The following is a 19,993-nucleotide window of genomic DNA, read 5'->3' as shown; positions in this document are numbered from 1 at the left end:
GGTGTTCTCGGGCGCTGCTCTAGTTGCGGAGGAGAGGGGGGGCAGGAGGCCTGGGGGGGGGGGGATTGTTTCGTCTTCTCTTCTTTCTCTTTGCTCTTCTGATGAGATACATGTCTATTACAACACGTAGAATAGCAAACCCGCCAACCCCCCTTGGTGTGAAGGGTGAGATTGTATTAGCTGGATATAACGGTCCTTTGCGACTGCTTCTGTAGAAAACCTTTATCTAATAATCCAACACGGAAATTCCCTTACATTTGTGTAGTGTACCTCTTGGTGTTTTCGTCGCCCCCTCGGATCCGAGTTTACGCTGGGTGCCTCAGCCTATTGTGGGCAGACAGATGGTTGAATCAAGAGCAGCACGAATAACAAAACGCCAGTGTCCAGTATGCTTGTCCGTATCCCTCAAGAGTCTCACGAGTGCAATAAGTCTTGTCTGTCCAGGCCGTCTTCCCTGACCGATTCTCTCTATCCGACTTCCTCCCCCCGTCCTCATTTCGACCCCTCAAAGGCCCCCATTTCCTTCAGCGCGTTGGCCAGCCGCCTATAGTCGCGCAAAAGGTCCAGAACCTCGCCCAACTTGAGGTCGCCGGGGTTCTGTAACTCCATGAACCGCTTGTTTGGCGGGTTGACCTTGGGTGCCTGCTTAGGCGGCAGGGCAGCCGCTATGTCCGGGAAAGCCTGTGCCATGCTGAGTTAGCTGCAGTTCTCGGTTGTTCTGCAAGGGAACGTACACTTGCTAGGTCGCCGCCTTCGGCCACCTTGGCTGCCGTGCTTTTTGATGGCCCGTCTCTCGGTACGTCCTTGGGTGTTTCTTTTGTAGTCACGGGCGTAGACGCAGTCCTGCTAAGGCCACGAATCATGCTCATGCCAGAAAACCTGGAGAACGAGCTGCCAAAGTTTCGCACAGAGTCGAGAGGGTTAGTAACGGCCGCAGAAGATGGCGCCGCTAGGTCCTTCTCCCCTTCTTTTGCAAATAGTACCTTCTTCGAACTGCTCACGCTCCGAGAGCTGTCGGCGCTGTGGTCTCGGCTCGCTTTTCGCCCACCGATGAGGTTCAAGACCTTATCTTCGCGAACAGGAGGACGGCGAGTGGATTCGGCCTCCTCTGTGCCGTGGACAGAACTGGCACCGCTGATAGACCCTTCTTCATCGGGCGGAGGCGTACTCATCAGCTTCCTGGCATCGTCGAGCGTCTTGGGTACGACAAGGCCCTGGCCAGATTCAGTCGGCGTCCCTTGGGTCTCGCGCAATTTGCCGACTAGAAACTTGTAACTGTCACCCAAGCTCGTCGAGATGGTCTTCAGATGCTGGTCAGCCGTGTTGAGCACGGCGTCGCTGGCGGCACCGATGGCCTGGGCCGGCGTGTTGACCAGCTCGCTCAGCCTCCTGTTCCGAGCCTGAACTGCTGCACGGAGCCCAGACGACGCCGCAGACGACGGCGAAGGTCTCGTGGGGATGGCGTTGCCAGAGTTGGTATCCACCGTGGGATCCGCTGTTACCGTCAACCCGGGCGGGAAGGCCGGAGGGAATGTGTCAGCCCGTGGGGTGCCCGGTTGGCTCAGACTTCTGGCGGGGCCCTGTGGCAGCTCGTCGGCCCTTAGCGTGGACAAATCCACCGTCTCCAAGAAGCTGATGGCCGCCTCGAGATTTGTCAAGCAGTAGGCAGCTTCGCCCGTTAGCTTCGGCTCCCATCTAAAGTACTGAATGAAGTGTAGGTCGCTGATGACGTTGAGATGCTCGGGAGGGAGTGTGATGAGCGTGAAGATGAGCATAGGCATGATCTCATCCGCAGACGCCGATGGGTGAAATTGAGCCAGAGTCTCCACGATGCTCTTGTGAGCCGCCTTTAAATGGTGCACCTTTCCGAGCGGATAACGCTTCTCGTTCATGAGGATCAAGTCCCTCCTTGCTTGCTCGAGCGACTTCTTGATCTCTTCTGCCTTCTCAGCAGCCGCCTCGGGGGTCTGCGACGCATCATCGCCGAGGTCGATGCCCAGGTCGGCTGGGCCGATCCCGACGAGTGCAAGTGCTGCGGTCTTGGACCTCAGCTTGGAGTCTTGTGCTTCGTCTTGCGTGCTCTTGTGGCGGTAGATCTTGTGGTAGATGCCCTCGCACAGTCTTCTCTCAACAGCCTCCTCGATAATGCCCCGCTTGGCCTCAATGGCCCTCCGCGCCTTCTTTCTGTTGGCTAGTTCCTCAGCGGTGATCATCTGCTGTTCCGGCTCGGGGAGGACTTTGGGTTTATCCTTGCTTCCGAGAGAAGCCGCCTTGGCCCGAAGCCTGCTGGCTGTGGAGACCCTGGATGACGCGGACGGCGCAGGCGACGCATCCCGGTTATGCCGAGAGATCAAGCTAGAGATGTGTGTGTTGACGTGTGTCGATGCGACCTGATAGAAATCTTGGAACAGTTCGGAGACCTTGTCTAGGGTCAAGGGCGTCGGGTAGGTTTTGGTGGTAAGGGACTCGACGAAGCTGCATGCGGTCAGTATGTAACACAGGGTCGCAAGCTGGCGTGATACCGCACCTGTCTGTTAGACTGACGAGCTCGATGGGGAGTTCGCCGAGGTCCACGGAACCTCTGCCATCGAATCCGTCGTCGTTGTCTGTCGAGGGCCGCGCGGCCGTCTCGAATGCATCCGGAGCCTCGGAGCTGTCTGGTTGTGTCGATATGCTGGAGATGGTCGACGTGGCCAAGGGGTCGGTTGCCGTGCCATTCTGGAATGTTTGAGCTCGTTTCGGCACTCGGAGAGGGTCGCTATCTTCGCTCTGGCGAGTGAAGGACGGCGTCCGTATCGTACTCGGACGGGCAGCTGGGGACTTGGAGGGGCCGGTGGGCAACATGGTCTCGACGATGCTGGAAGCCATCTCTGTCAGTCTGATGATGTGCGGGAGAGGTGAGCGAGAGACGCTGGTTGTCCCGAACCGGGGGGGAAGACGGATTTACCTATCCGTTGCACTCAAGTCAAGCCGGCATGAAGTATTAGAAGCGGTCTTGAAACCCGATGCCAGAGGAAACAGATCCCTGGCGGTGCTATGCCAGATAGTCGAGTCGCGTACTGGCGGATTTATGCCATAAATGGAGCAGCAGAGCAGGGATGATGGCTCTCGGTTGATGGCCAAAGATGGCAGTTATTATTATATTAGCATCTCTTACAAAACAATGTCTGAACGTTTGAAGGATGCACGACCTGTCTGTTTAGCCCGGCGCAAAGGGGTAGGAAAGCAACGGGGGGTTACAGGTTGATGGTCGAGGAGCTTTGAGTTCCAACAAGGTGGCATAGGTAGATAGGTAGGTAACGCAGGTAGTGCAATATTCTAGCTAAGGCAAGGTAGCTCCCGCCCATGTCCCCGCTCATGTCTTATTGGAAGGTGTCATCTGCAGACGGATCCGGCCTTCAGTGCATGCATGTGCTGGGGGCACGAGGGCGACAGGGGAGGCCGGCCCTCTGCCTCGGGACTCCAGGCTCCTCCTAAATGTGAGACTGTGGCTTAAACCTCGCTCGAGGAGCTGCTGCTTCCATGATGACTCCTTCTTGCTGTCAAAAGGTGGACAATGCAGAGAGGCGTGCCGAATGGGTATGCCTTTAGTATCTAGGTACGTTGCCTCCGTTACCGCGTTCACACGGCACCTTGTTACGAAGCATGAGTGTTGCCTCCGGTCGTCATTAGTGATGGGTGTCCCATCCATGATAACTGCAGGAACCGACGGATGCGTCGAGCAACCAAAAGCGCGCTGAAGATGCCTCTCGAGGCGCCCCTGGGTGGCGTGGAACAGTGGGTGCCAGGCACCAGGCAGCCCGCCCCCGCCGCCGCGTCTGAGGGTACGGATACACTGGCACTGGTCACATGCCGGCTGGAGCATCCCTGGTCGCCACTAATCAGCAGACGTGAGAATACGCGTACTTGTCGATGAGATCCGTTAAGGGTTTGCCTGGGTTTACGCGTCAGATGCTAACAGGAAACCAGAGTCGGAGACTTATCTGTGGGTTATCATATCGCGTCTGTGCACCCTCCGCGGCTCGGAGGTAACATATACAGCGCCAACACCGCGCACTTGATGCTGTCATAACCCCGGGGCAGGCCAGTCCGCCTATCTAACATCGGCATCATTCACCCTTCCCGCCCGCCTCTTCTCTTGGGGCCCAACTCCACAACGCCATCTCATTACCAACAACACTCTCTCTACACTGCAATTCTATCTTTACTTGCTCAGTGAGCTGTTGGACAACATGAAACTGAGACTGGGAGGACGAGGGGAATGCACCTCTGCGGGCAGAGTCACGGCACAGCTCCTCTTGTCGTTCCTTGCAATATCGCCAACCTTGGCTTCCGTTGGGGAAGCTTTCAACCATGAGGAGGCGGCCCTCCAACCTGGACCACTGCTTCCGCCCAGCACCCAACAACCCGCCTCGGCCGAACACCTCTTCACGCTACGACACGTATTTCACCACGGCACTTACCGGCATCCTCAGCTGCACCGGAGAAAGGATGTCCGTCACTTGGACGACGCCGGCAGCCAGGTCTGGCTGGCCGAGGAGGACGGGTTCAAGAGGGAGAAGGTGATGCCTCTGGCCGTTAAGAGCGCACCGCTGAAGATCGAGCGCATGGTTGACCGCCGGCCGTCTGTCGTCGACCCGATGGTTACCGAGGCTCGACAGCGCGGCTATGTCAACATCATGTCGCCATCCGACTGGACCCTCGACGAGGTTCCCGGACCTAACATCACTGACAAAGCTACTGTCATCAGCCTTGCCATCATGGCTGCGAACGCGTATATCGAAGAGGAGGGAAAGGCAGATTGGGAAGAGGTCGGTGGTCCGTACAACAGAAGTGCCGACTTTGGATGGGAAGCCGACGGACTGCGCGGGCATATCTGGGCAGACTCGACAAACTCCACCGTTGTGATCGGGCTGAAAGGTACATCTACTGCCATTTTCGACGGAGAAGGGACCACCACAAACGACAAGGTCAACGACAACCTCTTCTTCAGCTGTTGCTGTGCCCAGCAGGGACAGTGGACCTGGCATCAGGTCTGTGACTGCGCAACGTCCACGTACTCGTGCAACAACACCTGTGTTGTTGAAGCACTCCGGGATGAGCACCGATACTACACGGCAGCCAAGGAACTGTACTCCAACGTCACAGAGATATTCCCTAACGCCAACATTTGGCTATCAGGCCACTCGCTGGGTGGTGCTGTCAGCTCTCTGCTGGGACTTACCTATGGCCTTCCTACTGTCACCTTCGAGGCCGTGCCGGAGGCGCTCGCTGCCGGCAGGCTCGGTCTTCCTGTACCTCCGGGTGCGGACCAGATGGTTCACCAGGCCCGCCAGAACACTGGTGCGTATCACTTTGGCCATACAGCAGACCCCATCTACATCGGTACCTGCAATGGAGCCACTGCGACGTGCTCTTTCGCCGGGTATGCCATGGAGTCAGCCTGCCATACTGGGCTCGAGTGTGTTTACGATGTTGTCGCTGATAAGGGTTGGAGAGTCGGTATCGGAACGCATAAGATTCGATCTGTGATCCACGACGTCATCATGAAATACGACAACGTGCCCGAGTGCAAGGCCACTCCCGAATGCCGAGACTGCGCCAATTGGAAGATGTACGAAAGCAACGGCACGGAGACAACCACAACGTCAAGGTCTTCAACTACGTCCAAGACGCGCACTCGTACAGAAACCTGCCAGACACCAGGCTGGTGGGGTTGCTTGGATGAGACGACGACTACCCCAGTCACGACTACGACCTCCACTTCGACCACTTCGACTTGCAAGACACCCGGATGGTTTGGGTGCAAGGATGAGACCACGACGATCACGACGACCACAACGACTTCGACAACCACCAGCGCAACGACTACCTGCTTGACCCCCGGGTGGTTTGGCTGCAAGGACAAGACCACGGCGACCAGCACCACGACCTTACTGCCTGGTTCGACTCCGGCTCATGGCATCACTCCCGCTCCTACGGCAACCCCCACATCAGCCCCCACGAAGGCACCTCCTTCGGATCCCCACTGCCAGAGAAGGTCCTGGTTTGGGTGGTGCAAAGAATGGAGCCAGGGTAGCGAAAGCAGCAGCGAGGACCTGTGATGTTGAATGGGAGTGTTGATTGTTGGTGAAACTTTTTTCTTTCTTTTTTTCTTGGGTTGTATTTTAGGATTGGGGCGGGCTCGTGAACACTGGATGAATCATTAAACGGCGTTTGACCACTGAATACACATGTAGCTAGCAGCCGGCTTGATCGGCCTTGAATTGATCACACCACTATATTGGTTTCTATTAAAACAGGATTCATGAGGCGACGCGTGCGCATTTTGAAAAGAACTGCCCCAGCAGAACGCTATGCTCTTCACGTCGTTGGGTCAGGATTAGGTGCAACGGCGCACGCGGACTTGGAGTCCCTAAAGCCCCGCTAAGCACTCCGGGCCGCTGGCCATAGCCCGCCAACTACCGATTCGCCCTGGCTTGCAAGGACGGTTAAACGTCACATGTGCTATGACGGCCGCCACCTTTCTGATTTTTTTCCCCCCCAGCTACGACGCGTCTGACGCCTACTTATTTTTTCCCCGGGGTTTTTTTTTCTCCTTTCTTTTCATTAACGCCTCGAGTACCGATTATCGTCCCAACACGCATCTCGTTTCCTCATCGATCGAGCGACTGGCCACGTCGCACCGTCCACCGCGCTGCAGAAATGGGCTAGGTGGTCCCCTTTCTTCACCCCTTCGACTCCGACAGACGCGATGGCTACAACAGCGAACGAGCCCACATCCTCATCGCGCGATGAGTCTTCGGACTCTGGAAGCGGAAGCGACAGCGAAAATGATACCCCGACGATGAGCACGCCGACAACGGTCGAATGGCTGGTGACTGGCCGTTCAAAGCGGTCCACGGCCGGCAACCGAATGAAGTCGATGCTGGCTAACGAAGAACCCGACTCGGACCTCGAGCTGCTATTTGCTGAAGATGACAACGACGAAGGCTTTACCGATGTCGACGACGCGGGTTCCGACGTGCAGATGGACTCGTCTTCCGACGACGAGGACGAGCAGAACCGTGGAGATGATCTCGAGGGAGAAAAGGAGCTCGAGAAGCAGGCAAGGGACAAGAAGTTGGCTTCGCGAAAGCGCAAAGCCCAAGACGCCATCCCCGCCAAGTTCAGAAAGAAGGTCCGCATCGACCAGGCGGCCTCCCCAGCGCCACGGCCCAAGAAGAAGTCGGAACGAACCAGCTGGCTGCCCTCTCCCGGGGACATGCCCATTCGCGCCTCGCTACGTCAGACTACGATGCTCAGCAAGGAGCAGCTACATCAGCAGATGAAGGAGCGTGAGGCGAAGCGGCTGAAGCAGTTGGCCGTGATGGAGAAGAAGGCCAAGAAGCTCGAGGCAATGAAGAAACCCCCAATGACACAGGCCGAACGGCTGGCGGAGGCTGCTTTGGTTGAGAAGCGAAACGCGAAATCGCTGAACAGATGGGAGGTGGCCGAGAAGGCGCGCGAAGAGGAACGCCTCGCCAAACTGGCGGCGCTGAACAACCGGACACTGAAAGGACCAGTAATCACCTACTGGAGTGGCATTGGCAAGTGGGAAAACCACCTGAAGCATGTGGGCAAGGTGGCCGAGGAGGAGAAGGCCCCTCGCAAGAAGCGGGAGAAGAAGGACAAGGGGGACAAGGCGAAGGGCAAGGACAAGGACGAGGAAGGGTCCAAGAAGGAGGAGGGCACAGCGACGGGCGCCGCCTCCACATCCTTACTTCCGTCAACAACCCCAGATGGACAGGCCGAGGCAAAACCGGGTGCGACATCTGCTTCTCCCGCGCCAGCAGATGCCGAGAATTCACAGCCAAGTGACGCCCCCAAACACTCATCACCACCAGCCGCGGCACCGTCGGAAGCCATGCTAGCTGTGAAGGAAGAGGACCGGCCTCGTGTAATGGCGCCTCCCCCCATCCCACCACTGCCCCCTGTCTCACCCGCACCACCCAGACCTGAGGACAAACCCAGGCTGATGGCGCCACCGTCGATACCGCCACCTCCTTCGCTGAGCTCACCGCTGGTGGCTCCCCCGCCTATGCCTCCGCCGCCCAAGACTTCGCCGCCTGTCCTGGCAGCCCCAGTGCTCGCGCCTCCGGTCCTGGCTCCGCCTCTAGCTGGCATACACCTCGTTCAGCACACGACGCAGCCGAAATCCAACGTGCTCGCGCCGCCAAATACTACGCAACATAAATCTCCTCTCTCTATGCCTGCTCCTCCTCCGCCACCCGCGAGACCACCGGCACACACCCTAGCACCACCCCATCCATCCCATCAACCCGCACCAACTCAACCGGTTCAACCTCCCGCTCCTCCGAAACCCCCCCTGCCGACAGTAGCCTCCACTCCTCCGCCGCCTGCAACGCCTACGCCGGCAGTTCCTCCAGCCCCGGAGGAGCCGCCTCCAAGCGAGGTTGCGCGCAATGCATTCATCCTCCGCAGCTTTGACGAAGAGCTCATCCGTGATAAGACGGTTCAGACCCAGATTCTCTTCGGACGGCGGATGGATCGCCTTGCGAAGCCAGCACCCCGCCCTGTGTGCGTCATCACGGCGCACACGGCCCGCTACCGCGACCCCGAGACGGGTCTGCCGTACTTCAACGCCTATGCGTACCGCGAGATCCAGCGGCTCCGACGCGGCGAGTACAAGTGGAGCAGTCTCCTCGGCGCATGGGTCGGCAGCTGCACCTACGCCGCCCGTGGTGTGCCGGAGCGGTTTCTGAAGGGGGGGAAGCCTAAGGAGCCCAGGACGAAAGAGAAGGAAAATGGCAATGCCACTGTCGGGGAGGGCACGGAGAGCCAAAAGACGAAGGCGGACAAGACCACACCGCCTGCCCAGGCGGCTGTGGAAGAAAAGCCGCCCACTAAGACGGCAGACGCCACGGTACCCTTGCCGCCACCGTCGGCGCCGCAGACGCAGACACAGACGCAACAATCATCGCAACCGCCAGCGGAAGCTCAGAACCAAGACCAGGGTGCGAAACCGGCTGCTGCCAAGCCAGCATCGCAACCCGGTGCGGCCTCTGTGCCACCCGCCGTCTGAGTAGAGGCTAACTTTCTCGAGGGGTTCGCCCGAGTAATTTGACAGTGTTTATGCGGGAACGAAGCTGGGCGTTTGAGAATATCGAACGAGTTGTGCCTGCGCCCTGAACTGCCATAGGCTTCACCCGATCGGACTGAGGTGGAAGACCCGAAACAGAGGCAGACTGGGAGGGAGCGGGTTGGGAAGTTACGAGAAATTCGGCGTCAAGGGAGCGGTTTTGTGAAGAACCGAGTCTTCAGTCCGGCGTTGTTATGGGCCGGCTGTCTGCATTGGTGTTATCTGTAGTATATTGTGACAATAACCCGCCGTGCGAACCTCTTTCGGGGTGTTTACCCTGACGATGAGCCATTGCCGCCTCGCCCGTGCCATTTTGCTGCATACTCATATAACTGCCATCTCGACCCTCGTCTGAATAGGCTACACCAGCGACTTACGACGAATGCACAAATGCATACGCGTAAGCTGGGCTCCAAAGGCAGTGGGCAAAGCGATTGGGCGGGTTGGTATATGAGCAAGCTTTTCGGTGTTCCGTAGGATGCCTGCAGCGGGAGGTTAAAGCTAGAGATGGGGGGCACAAGAATAGGTCCCTCCATTTGTCTCTCCCGTCGTTTTCGTCCTGTCGTGTGATGGGCCACGGTCCGTGAGAAAGGGGGGGAGAAGGGCTTCAGAAACTGTTAGAGGTGAGCGAAAGAGGATAGCCGCGAATGAAAAGGGGATGGCCGAGGGGATGGCCGAGGGCATAAAAAAGCCTGTTTAAACATTTGTTTGGACGTTGTGGGTGTGGTGATTGACCTTGCCTTCTCCAGATCTTTTGCGCAGAGTTGGGACGGGCGCGACATCCCCTCTTTCAGACCAGGCACATACCTACACACACGACGCGAGGGCCTATCCGTCCGTGTGAAGAGTTTGGGGGAGGCGACCTTGGACGAGTCGTGGTCTCGAATTCAACCTGCATATGCATAGGTAGTCAAGCGACAGAAGGGGAGGTATTACGAGGGATTGCGTCCGTGTGCCAGGTTGGAGAATCAGAGATGATGCGTGGACATCCATGACCCACGTCGACACTCGCACGCAGTAGACATGGCGTACATCCCCGCGTCCGAAAATATATTGCGTGCTTGTTTGAATATGGAAGTGAGGCAAGGCACCGCGTAGGGCTGGCCGACGCGGGACGCGAAGTTTCGTCAAAGCACCATCGTCTGTAGACGCAACGGTGTGTTGCCAGCCTGTCAGAAGAGGCCAACCCCCATCCCTCCTTTTCTTTACCCTATGCACATTACACACGCACGCACCAGCAGACTCCGGGCGGCCGTCTCGAAAGTTTTCCGGACTCAATGTCAGGTTCCTGACCTGTGCGCAGGGTCTTCCACACTTAGGTACATCTACAAGGTGGTCCCCTCTTAAGGTCTCACAGGTACACAATGACAATGACAGTGGCATAGTTAGAGAAACACACTAAATGTATCATGCGCAATACTTAATACAGTAATACTTTCATCCCCTTTCTAGGCCATAGCAATAGGCTCACTCGGCCATGTTACTCTTCTCGTATAATAAGCACCCGCGTGCCAAGGTGTCATGGTGTCAATCATCCCCAAAGTCTCCATTTTTGCTGCACCCCACCCCCCAGGAGAGCTCAGGCCGGTCCAAATGGGCGGATGATGGCTCAAGAGCAGGCAACTTTTTCCGCGAGAATGTTTACGGCTCTCAGGCCATTCGTCCATCCTCCGTGTCAAAGGTCCTGCGCTGGGTTGGCATCACTTGGCAGAGATTGGGTTAAGTGAATTCACGATGATGTCTGCCCGTCCTCTCCGGACGCCCCGCCTTCCGCTGTCTTATTTTGCCATCCCGTCTCATCCAGCCAGTCGCGACTCGCCATGGATAGATCGGAGGGCATGGATCGTAGATAGTGTCGTCATTGAACCCGGAGAAAGCATAGCAAGGGACCCATAACGACAAGCCGGTCGGTTCAATCTCGTGATCCTGACTCGGGGACAACATGGCAGAAGGCTTAGGAAGTATACTATGTATGGCCAAGCGAGCTGATCCTTCCTTGCCAGCAGTAGCGAGAGTCAGCAGGCGAGTTCTCACATCCGACGTACACAGACGCGGCAAAAAGACAGAATAATAATAATAATAGTGATGAAATACTGGCAACCCAGACGAGAAACAGGAAGGAGAAAAGAAAAGAATGAAAACTGCAAATCTCTGTGTTTCCCGGTTCTCCCTTCCACGCATTCTGGACCGTTGAGCAGCGAGAGCTCAGGCAGCAGTCGGGACGTGTAAGTCGCCGCAGGAAACACAAGTCATGAGAAAGAGAAAGAGAGAAAGAGAAAGAGAGAAAGAGACCTCGAGTCTCCTGACGGTCTGTCAAGATTCACTGACTAGCATGCCAACGAAAGGAGAAAAAAGAAAAAAAAACACTCAGCTCAGAAAGAAAAAAGGACAAACTACCCTTCATCGTCCCGCACTATTTACAGGGCTGGTCTTCTTGGCCAAGTGTGTCTCATGATTCAACAAGGCGCAATTTCTCTCCCTCTTTCTATTTTGATCAACGCCAAACAAAATAGAAAAGAGAAAGTAAGAACAAGGCCCTGATCGGCAACGGTGGGAATGTTGGATAACGCGCCAACTTGGATAACGTGAGGGGAAATATTAGTCAGAAACCGAATAAATGCAGCGCTAGGCCAAAAAAGGCCCCTTTTTCATCAGCAGAGTTCGCCCATGAGAAACCTTGCCATTTCAACACGTACCTCGATAAGAATGACTTTTCTGCCGCCCAAAAGAGGGGAAATGTCAGATAACTGCCCTGCCGCCACCTATTTCGTTATAAGGTCCTTACGAGGTGCTCATAAGCTATCCAACACTTGGATATAATGATGACTAAGCAAGGGTTAGGGTTATATATTATAAAAGTGTAATAAAAACGTATTTTATTAACTTTTAGAAATCAGGGTTAGGGTTACAGGGATAGTATGGTACATCTTGCCTAGCTAAGGTTTAACTTAATGCGCTTATATAAGCAGTAAGTACTCCTTATTCGAGGTACGGGCTGTTATCCAACTTCGCCGCCGTTGGCGATCAGAGCCCAAACAGAATAAGAAAAAACCTTGGTACCACGCGGGCCTGTTGGTCCGCAGAGCCAACGTTGCCGCTACTGTTCGGACTCAGCGCCTGCCGAGCCACCAGTTCGCCAGCATTACCCGGCTTCGTGTCACTATGAAACCTCGTGCGCACAGATCCCAAGCATCTCAAAAATGAGGCTCGATGTTTCCTCGGAGTCAGAGGAAACAGCAGCCACGGAAGAGGCAAGCTTATTTGACTTGGGGGTGTGGGTAAATTAGTCGACAATTTAGCAGCCTAGTGCATACGGGAAACGAATATGCGTCGCAAAGTCGGATCCGGGCGGCTATGAGTCATTTTTGAAGATGTTTCATTCATCTACCGATCATACCTTGCGCCAACTGTGTAGATACCACCCATCAAACACGGCATGTCAACGTGTTGCTACATCAGATATGGCCAGATACTCCGAACTCCTCAAGCAATTCCCGATTTGCGCCAACCCATGCAATCCTCCATTGCAATGTCCCTTTCATTTCCCCCGAGCTCTTGAAATATAACCACCCCCAAGGAAGCGCCGTTGGCATAAAAGCCAAGAATGGTAGCAATAAGTAGTAGTGGTGATAGTAGAAGTAGAAGGGGAATGAAATGGGTATATCTCCTTTGTTACTCCATGAAAAATCCGTATCAATATGTGATCCATTTCTGGTGGCCCTGGTCACCAATGTTGTCCTGCCTTTGACCCCAGGGGGTTAAGGGGTGTTTTTTTTTTCTTTTTTTTCAATAAAATGTTGAATACCATCTATGCGACCTTGCGTACTCTGAGATCATGATGTGTGCGACGGATTCCGATGTCCGTGCATATGCGATCAGTCAGTCTGATCAGGTACCCTTGGCGCGAATGATGTCAACCATCCAGCTCATGTCGTGAGTGAGGTCGTCGAGGGCATGCTCGGGAGGAGCAGCCACGACGGTGTGGACACCGGGATGGCGTTTGATGCCGGGGGCGCGGGGCAAGCTGTAGTTCTGCTCCAGAGCCGGCTTCCTCGTGTTGGGCAGCGACAGGGGCTGGATGTGGTTGACATCGCTCTGGTTGAAGCAGCGATCTTCCTCGGCAGAGTCGTAAAAGGAGGTAGCCTCGTCCTCGGGAGAAACAGGCCCGATCGAGGAGGCAGCGCTTGAATCGGAAGAGAAAGAGAAGCGCGAGGCAGGTGGCGCGATCTCCAGCTCCCTCAACTCCTTGACTGGAAGTGGGGGAAGAGGCGAGTATTTCTTCTCGCGGGTGAGAACACTAGTGCGGTGGACGGTGGGAAGCGTGCTGTCAGAGTGACAGCGCTTGAAGGGAGGGGGCGACAGGCTGGTCGCGTACGGTTTGATCTCGGAGAGAGCCGAGTTGGCAAAGTTCTCATCGTCGTCGTTCTCCTCGGCAATGTCGTCGGGGATGGAGACGGAGGCTCGCCCATAAGGGCTCGGAGACGCGGCAGCAAACGGACTGTCATCAGACAGGAACCGGCGCAGAGACTCTGGGGAGAGGTCGCGGGTCCGGCTTCCCTCGGACGATACCATGCTCCTGCTGTCGTCCGAGGGAGAGGACGGGGAAAGGGGTCGCTCCTCGTCATCAAAATGCCGGCCGCGCTCAGTGGAACGGCTCGTCGACGGCTTCCTGTTGAACATGCGGCGCCACGAGGGAGGTGGGGATGTGGATCCTGATCTGGAGAGGGACCTTTGGGGTTGCGCGGCGGGCGCGGATCCAAGCCGCCGGATTTGGCCCCCCGGCACGGGTGGTGGTGGTCGAGGAGTCACAAATTTGTCTTCGGGATTCATGGTTTTATATTCGCCGTTGTAGAGCGAACCCAGAGATGCGCTTCGCTTGCGCTCAGCCATCTCATACGGCATGTCGAGCCTGTTCACAGTCTGGCCGGGAAGATAAGGGCACTGGGTAGTGGTTGGCTGTCCTGGGTTGTGACTCTCCTGAGTGCCGTCGAGCTCGTACTGAATGGCTGTCAGTGACCCGGACTTAAAGACTCGACCCGTCAGCTGCTCACATAGTAGTAGTAGGTGTGTCCCATCTTCAGTCCGCCGTTACGCTTCGTATTCTTTGCGCCGGGCTCGTCGTCCAGAACAATATCCTTGAAAGTGTAGCATCCGCGCCACTGGCTGCGATCTCGTCGAATGTCTCGCTCCATTATATAAGACTTGGAGAAGTTGTCCCATGAACCAACCAAGTGTACTGATCTCACATCGGGATGCGTTTGACTGAAGGAGCCGTGGTGGTTAGCAAGGTAGACGAGGCTCGGGGGGCTTATATAAATCCATTTATGCAAGAGGGTGTAGGCCGTGATGCAAGGCCAAGCCATCAGCCACTAAGCTTACGCCGAGGCTCGGACCGGGTACCCTGTCTTCTCTCAGGAGCAGGCAAGGAACCGATCAACACCGGCGACGCCTTTTGCCTTTACCACATGTTTGACGGAGCACTCGGGAAGTTGCTGTTGGGCACTGGTGGTGGCCGAGATGGGGTGGGGGAGGAACGGGCGTAGGCCGGGGTCGGAAAGGGTGTAGGGCCTAGCTTAGCCAGACACAAACTTTTTCCATCCGACATTGTTCGAAACATAAGCCCAAGCAGCCGGAAAAGCAGAGCCAAGCAGCCTTCGGGGTTGATCCCGAATGCTCTCCTCAACCGTTTATGGAAAATGAGGAGGCGACGAACTTTCGCAAGGCCTGGCGGATTCGCCCCTGGAGGATTGGGCAAGAGCCAGATGTAGGGAGTGATGGGACGAAGGGGACGCCCGGTCATTGGCCACTCGTACAATTTTATGTGCATCCAAACGAGGACGATGGATCATACTGGTATGAAGCAGAAACGGAGACGGAGTTTTGGGTTTCGACCAGCGAATGGGGGGGCGCAGAGACGAGAGGAAGAAACAAACGAGAACGAACCAAAGGTTGGCCCGAGAGTCAGAAGAGAAAGAGACTCACAGCATGAAGGTGAAAAGGGTCGTCGTAGGGTCCATGGCTAGAAATAAGACGGGCAGAAGCCCAATTGAAATAAGGGCCTCGGGAAGGATGTCTTAATTAATGGAATGCTTTAACCCGCGGCGTCGGGTACGATATGTTGGGGCAGTCAGATGCTTGTTGCTGCACGTTGGCCCGGCCGCCGTGCTGTAAGTCGACTGGGCCAGCGTTGGTCGGGACACCACAGGCGAATTTGATATCAGTGAAACGCCGAGAACAATCCCATTCTGTCTGAATAGAGGCAGAGCAGCACACGACAGAGGTGAGGCGAGGCAGATTTGAAATTGGGGGACGGGGTGGTTGGCCAATGGAGAGGGCGGGATGTGCGTGGAAGCGCCGTGACGGCCGTTGGAAAGGGTGAGGTTGATCGGCGACTGGCGAGCGCTTGGAGAAACAAGCGGGCGGGGGGTCTGGACATGCGCAAGGAAAGACGGCAACGCAGGTACGGTATCAGGATCGAAAACAGGCGGCGTAACGGAGGACGTGTTCGAAGTTGAGATGGTTGTCAGGTCACCCCGTTTTGTGTAGGTTGGTTGTCGGTTTTGGTCTTCGGGGTGAGGAGCTAGGTAGTTGCGTGCGTCGAGAGTCAAGGTTAAGGTGTCTTCCAGGCCGCGCCCTCTAATAAATATGAACCTCGGACGGAGACTGGGGGACGTCTCGAAGAGGCCCCTCGACAGAGTTGCTCAAGGATTTCGTAAGCTGAGGCAGTAGCGCGGGTGAGAGAATGATTAGACGGTCCCTGTTCGCCTAGTCTGCCTGGCCCGAACCAGGGTACTCCCGGGCTATATGAATGATCTCTTGGGTCTCTGGGAAAAGGCAGAGCAGAAAAAGAATATTGGTGGGCCCTCGGAGGATTCTTGGCTAGTTCTGTTCTCGATCTGGTGAGCATACGGCGCCGCCGCCGCCGCCTGCCCCCCAGTCTTGGTCTTGGCGGCGTCGATGGTGAAGACAACAGGAGGACCAGGTCGGAAACGGGCTAGAGGCGACGATTTCGGGACTCTGGCCAGGCGAGTCGTGGCGTTGGAACTGGCATAGAGGACGACGGTTCTTTTCGATAGGAACACCAGCCATTCCTGACGCAGCCGACGGCAACTGGAGTTTCTCTATCCGTCTCTCTGGAAAAGACCAGACGAAGCCGGCGGGTTCGTACCAGGCGGTTATGGCCAGGGCTAGCAAAGCCTCCTCAGACCAAGTGGGCTGTCCCTGTTCGAGGTTGAGTACCGAGCGCACGGGCAGGGGGGGGTGTGTTGCCGTGCGGGAGGATCTATTGGACGGGATCCTGTAATTAAGGTCCCTAATTGTAAGGCACCGTTGAATAGGGATTGGCTGAGAGGGTGTTTGTAACGCTTGCAATGATCCCGGTCTCAGAGCCGCAGACAGGCAACGGCAGTGATTGGTTGTGGTTAGTCGACTGTTGGCTGCTGGGCCCGCCTGTCTCTCCGTGCACGGCTTTCGCGACGTGAGATGAATCGGGACAGAGGGAAGCTCGCCTAGGCTCGAGACAAGACAGGAAAGGAAATGGAAAGTGGAGATGGGATGGGCTGAAAAGCAAAGAAGGGCGCGGGTCGCCACTTGTTTAGCTGTATGCAGTGGAGAGTGCTGGGCTGCTGTGTCATTGCTGGTTGCAGACTTGCAATGCAGTGCTCTGCTAGTGTGTACCTACTTGCTGCTGCTGCTGCTGCCGCTGCTGCCGAGACTGTCGGCGCTTGCCTTGCCTGCATCGTAATCGTCATCGCGCCTTGTTCGTCCGGAACTGTGCTGCGAGGGCATTACATAAGACATAGGACTTATTTCCCCTCAATCCAATTGCAGGGGCATTGCGCATGAGGAAGGAAGCTCCCCAAATCACAGAAATAACATATCAACAGGTACGGATACCGATACATGTAGGTACTAGACACACCACAACAGTAAAAGCCTCTTGCGAGACCATCTTCTCCACTGAACTGAACCCTACCGCACTGCATCGACTGTCCCGTCGTGAATGATGCGTCATATTACGCCATGTCGTGCCATCCACAGACGAGATGGGAAGGAGCGTCGTGGGCGATCAAACAAACCCACGATATTCGTCAGCAGGCCCGATGACGCTCCCCGCACCGTTGCTGTACACCCCCAGATGTACTTTGGACGGCCAGACATCCTCCTGTTGCCAACTGTAGTGTGTCAGTCTGCCCCACTCGGCCCCCGAGCACCGCGAACGCATGCACTGCATTCGTATCTCGGGACGCAGAAACATGGCGTGCATCCCGTCGCCGTCATGGACAAACACAGCCCACGCACATGAATGATGCTTGCCGACCGCAACACGTTGCATGACATTTTCACAAGCCAGCCGCCTCCCCGCCCCGGCAGCACGGTCGGTACCTTGACTCTTTTTCTGCCGACTCGGCCTCGAGATCCAGATTGACAAGAGTCGCTTGCCCACGATACCACCAACCCCAGACGTAACGCTGAAGGAACCTGGCACTGTCAGTTCTCGTCATGGAGCCTGCCATGGGGCGCCTTGCCCCAGATCGCCGTCCGGCGACTTACAAAATCCCGGCCTCCCATGTCATCGAGACTGTGTTTTGGCGATCCCAAGACGCCATCGACGCTGGCTGCGAAGGTCTCGGTCTCGGTCTCACAAAACTAATGACGGATCCCTCCTGCAAGGCCGATGCCCCTTGCAGACTGTCACGGTCGTCGATTCTAGTCGCCTTGGTCGCATCCGAGTCACTCACGGATGTCGTTGCCATCAGCTCTTCGTCTTTCGCGGCATCAGGGGTTCACCTCCTACCCCCGACCGGACTTGCGCTGAACTGGAGTCCGTCACTGCCATCCATGACCAACAACACCAACAGGCCGGGTCTTGACAGGCGTGTCTGGTTAGGTCGCTTGCCGTGGTAGGTCCCCACTGTGGAGTGGGAGCACTAGCGCAAGGTACCAGACGCAGAACCCTGCGTTTCCGGCCGGCGCCGGGAGGATGGTATCAATAGCGAAACGGCCGCATCGCACGCAAAAGACGACGGCGTGTGCCCACACAGACCGGCCACTTCCACGTTGCGACCGCAACTGTTACCCTTCCGAAGGGGTTCGTGTTGGTACGGATGCTGCGCTCTCCATGCTGGCTGCCGCTCACCAAAAGCAATCTCGCTGCGGATTTTGAGCTGAAGTCGACGGTTTGGCCCTGTCTACAATGACCGCACGCCCTTTTCTTTTTTCTTTTTTTCCCCCTCTTTCTCTCTCTACTTTTCAAATCGCTTCCTGGTTTTTGTTTCTTTTGTTTTTTTTTCATACAAGCCGGCGCTGGGCGAGTCCCGAGACGGCTCCCACCTGGCCGCCGACCTGCAGTGGGAAGTTGGTGTTGCCTGCAAACGATGCGGCTGCCCAATCATACGCAAGTCGCATTTCTGAAGTATCGTTGCGCCCTGCTCTGGTCTCAGAGCTTAACTCTAATATCGAGCACAGCGAGAGGCTTGTACGGTATTGGGAAGCCGTGGTCTCGGCTAAACACCACCGCACTTGCTCCATTCCGCCTGAATAAGTTTCTCATCTGCGGTACTCAGTACTCAGTCGTTAGCTACGGCCGACTCGATCCGGACTGGTCTCGACTTGACTCGATAGCTGCGTTTCTTTTGCAGCTCTTCAAACAAGCAACTGGAGGCGACGGCGGCCTACCCTGTCCGCTTCTGCCATTCTACCGTCACGACTCAGACCCGTACTCTCTGTCGCAAGAAACATGTTTGTCCCACGGTTCGTCTCTTTTGACCGCTACATTGACCATTACTCTCCTATAGGCATTCACTTCTTGTTGCCTAGGTATTGCCTGGGCTCTCATCTACCTGGCCTAGCCATGGTAGCCCCGGCCTCTATGTTTTTATTCCTTTCAGACCCTACGTTTGATCCCCACATCTTGATCCGACTGCAGACTAGCAACATTGGAATGCGAGACCGCCAGTGACTCTGTGGTTGCGGTTGCTACTTAGTCGAAGAGAGACAGCTGACCGTGCCCGTACCATCGCCGCGACGGAACGGACCCCTGTTCGTAACCAATCTCCAGGTTCTCCCATCCGAAGGTACACTGTGAGAAACCAAAGATCACGATGCTTTTTATCCGGCGGTGGGATGTCTGTCGAAAGCAACGCCGGTACACAATAGCAATGCTGAGGGCTCGGCGAGCCCTCGGTTTCCGTTCTGAAGTGCCACGGCCATAGCGACCTGGTTATGGCCAATGACAATCGGGACGAAGGCTTTCTACATGGGAACATTACAACAGGAGATCATGTATGACGATCCGGAGGGATTGTCCATCACATGAGCTGTACCTCCTTGATTGCTTAGTCGTACACTACCGCGAGTTTAAACCGCAGGCCGTGGTTGGACAACCCCTGGCTGGCAATCAATCTCAAACACCTACTGATGTCTTCCCCATCTGCCTGAGAGTTGTGCAAGTTGCCCATATGGGTCCCCGATGCAATCAGATGCAATCCGGCCTGGTTGCCAGAGCCCGAATGGGAGAAAGGCACAGGCCGCTGCGACCATAACGGCGGCGGGGGACCTGGCGTTTCGTAGGGATGGCTGAGTTGCGGTTTACACAAATCACCTTTGCACCGAACTACCAAGTCAACGTCTGCCTTGTGAGGATATTGGCTGGTTTCGCTTCCGAGATGTCGCCTCCCGCATCCTTGGGCGCCTCTGCACCCCATCCATCGAGATGCCCCCAGACGCTCGTGGCTCAGCACACGCGCTGGCACACTAGGCTCCTAGGCCACCATAGCAAAGACAAACCATGACCGGTAGATGATGCTATTCCAGAGGAGCAGTAGGGCAGCTGTGCGCCGAGATCAATAA

At 56.0% G+C, this 19,993-nt stretch overlaps 8 protein-coding genes across 8 annotated transcripts; 4 read left to right on the top strand and 4 right to left on the bottom strand.

The window, feature by feature from the left end:
• Positions 1-129: 129 nt before the first annotated feature.
• On the bottom strand, positions 130-3,308 carry LY79DRAFT_303687 (uncharacterized protein). Its single transcript, XM_060552297.1, has 4 exons — positions 2,948-3,308; positions 2,528-2,857; positions 735-2,475; positions 130-681 (listed from the first exon to the last, which is right to left on the bottom strand). Exons 2-4 carry the CDS (start codon positions 2,842-2,844, stop codon positions 493-495), a joined length of 2,247 nt encoding a protein of 748 aa, XP_060411584.1. The 5' UTR covers positions 2,845-2,857; positions 2,948-3,308; the 3' UTR covers positions 130-492.
• A 1-nt stretch (position 3,309) lies between these two features.
• Positions 3,310-4,098, bottom strand: LY79DRAFT_303496 (uncharacterized protein). Its single transcript, XM_060552295.1, has one exon. The coding sequence runs from the start codon at positions 3,863-3,865 to the stop codon at positions 3,356-3,358; it is 510 nt and encodes a 169-aa protein (XP_060411583.1). The 5' UTR covers positions 3,866-4,098; the 3' UTR covers positions 3,310-3,355.
• Positions 4,099-4,232: 134 nt separating this feature from the next.
• Positions 4,233-6,104, top strand: LY79DRAFT_581788 (Alpha/Beta hydrolase protein; the record flags this gene model as incomplete). The annotated part of the gene is made up of 1 exon (XM_060560210.1): positions 4,233-6,104. One exon carries the CDS (start codon positions 4,233-4,235, stop codon positions 6,102-6,104), a length of 1,872 nt encoding a protein of 623 aa, XP_060411582.1.
• Positions 6,105-6,754: 650 nt separating this feature from the next.
• Positions 6,755-9,085, top strand: LY79DRAFT_592163 (YL1 nuclear protein-domain-containing protein; the record flags this gene model as incomplete). Its single annotated transcript, XM_060561383.1, has 1 exon — positions 6,755-9,085. One exon carries the CDS (start codon positions 6,755-6,757, stop codon positions 9,083-9,085), a length of 2,331 nt encoding a protein of 776 aa, XP_060411581.1.
• A 3,945-nt stretch (positions 9,086-13,030) lies between these two features.
• LY79DRAFT_671767 (uncharacterized protein) lies at positions 13,031-14,334 on the bottom strand (the record flags this gene model as incomplete). Its single annotated transcript, XM_060563958.1, has 2 exons — positions 13,031-14,140; positions 14,194-14,334. The coding sequence occupies 2 exons, from the start codon at positions 14,332-14,334 to the stop codon at positions 13,031-13,033; spliced, it is 1,251 nt and encodes a 416-aa protein (XP_060411580.1).
• A 1,687-nt stretch (positions 14,335-16,021) lies between these two features.
• On the bottom strand, positions 16,022-17,658 carry LY79DRAFT_581785 (uncharacterized protein; the record flags this gene model as incomplete). The annotated part of the gene is made up of 3 exons (XM_060560209.1): positions 16,022-16,424; positions 17,286-17,306; positions 17,528-17,658. The coding sequence occupies 3 exons, from the start codon at positions 17,656-17,658 to the stop codon at positions 16,022-16,024; spliced, it is 555 nt and encodes a 184-aa protein (XP_060411579.1).
• Positions 17,659-18,080: 422 nt separating this feature from the next.
• On the top strand, positions 18,081-19,578 carry LY79DRAFT_561424 (uncharacterized protein). The gene is made up of 2 exons (XM_060558405.1): positions 18,081-18,883; positions 18,940-19,578. Exons 1-2 carry the CDS (start codon positions 18,520-18,522, stop codon positions 19,101-19,103), a joined length of 528 nt encoding a protein of 175 aa, XP_060411578.1. The 5' UTR covers positions 18,081-18,519; the 3' UTR covers positions 19,104-19,578.
• Positions 19,569-19,950, top strand: LY79DRAFT_561421 (uncharacterized protein). The gene has a single exon (XM_060558404.1). The coding sequence runs from the start codon at positions 19,717-19,719 to the stop codon at positions 19,933-19,935; it is 219 nt and encodes a 72-aa protein (XP_060411577.1). The 5' UTR covers positions 19,569-19,716; the 3' UTR covers positions 19,936-19,950.
• Positions 19,951-19,993: the final 43 nt, after the last annotated feature.

Source organism: Colletotrichum navitas, assembly GCF_030913465.1.
Source record: "Colletotrichum navitas strain CBS 125086 chromosome Unknown LY79scaffold_54, whole genome shotgun sequence".
NCBI classification, from domain to species: domain Eukaryota; kingdom Fungi; phylum Ascomycota; class Sordariomycetes; order Glomerellales; family Glomerellaceae; genus Colletotrichum; species Colletotrichum navitas.
The sequence above is the reverse complement of the archived record's forward strand: the minus strand, read 5'-3'. Positions and strand labels throughout refer to the sequence as shown.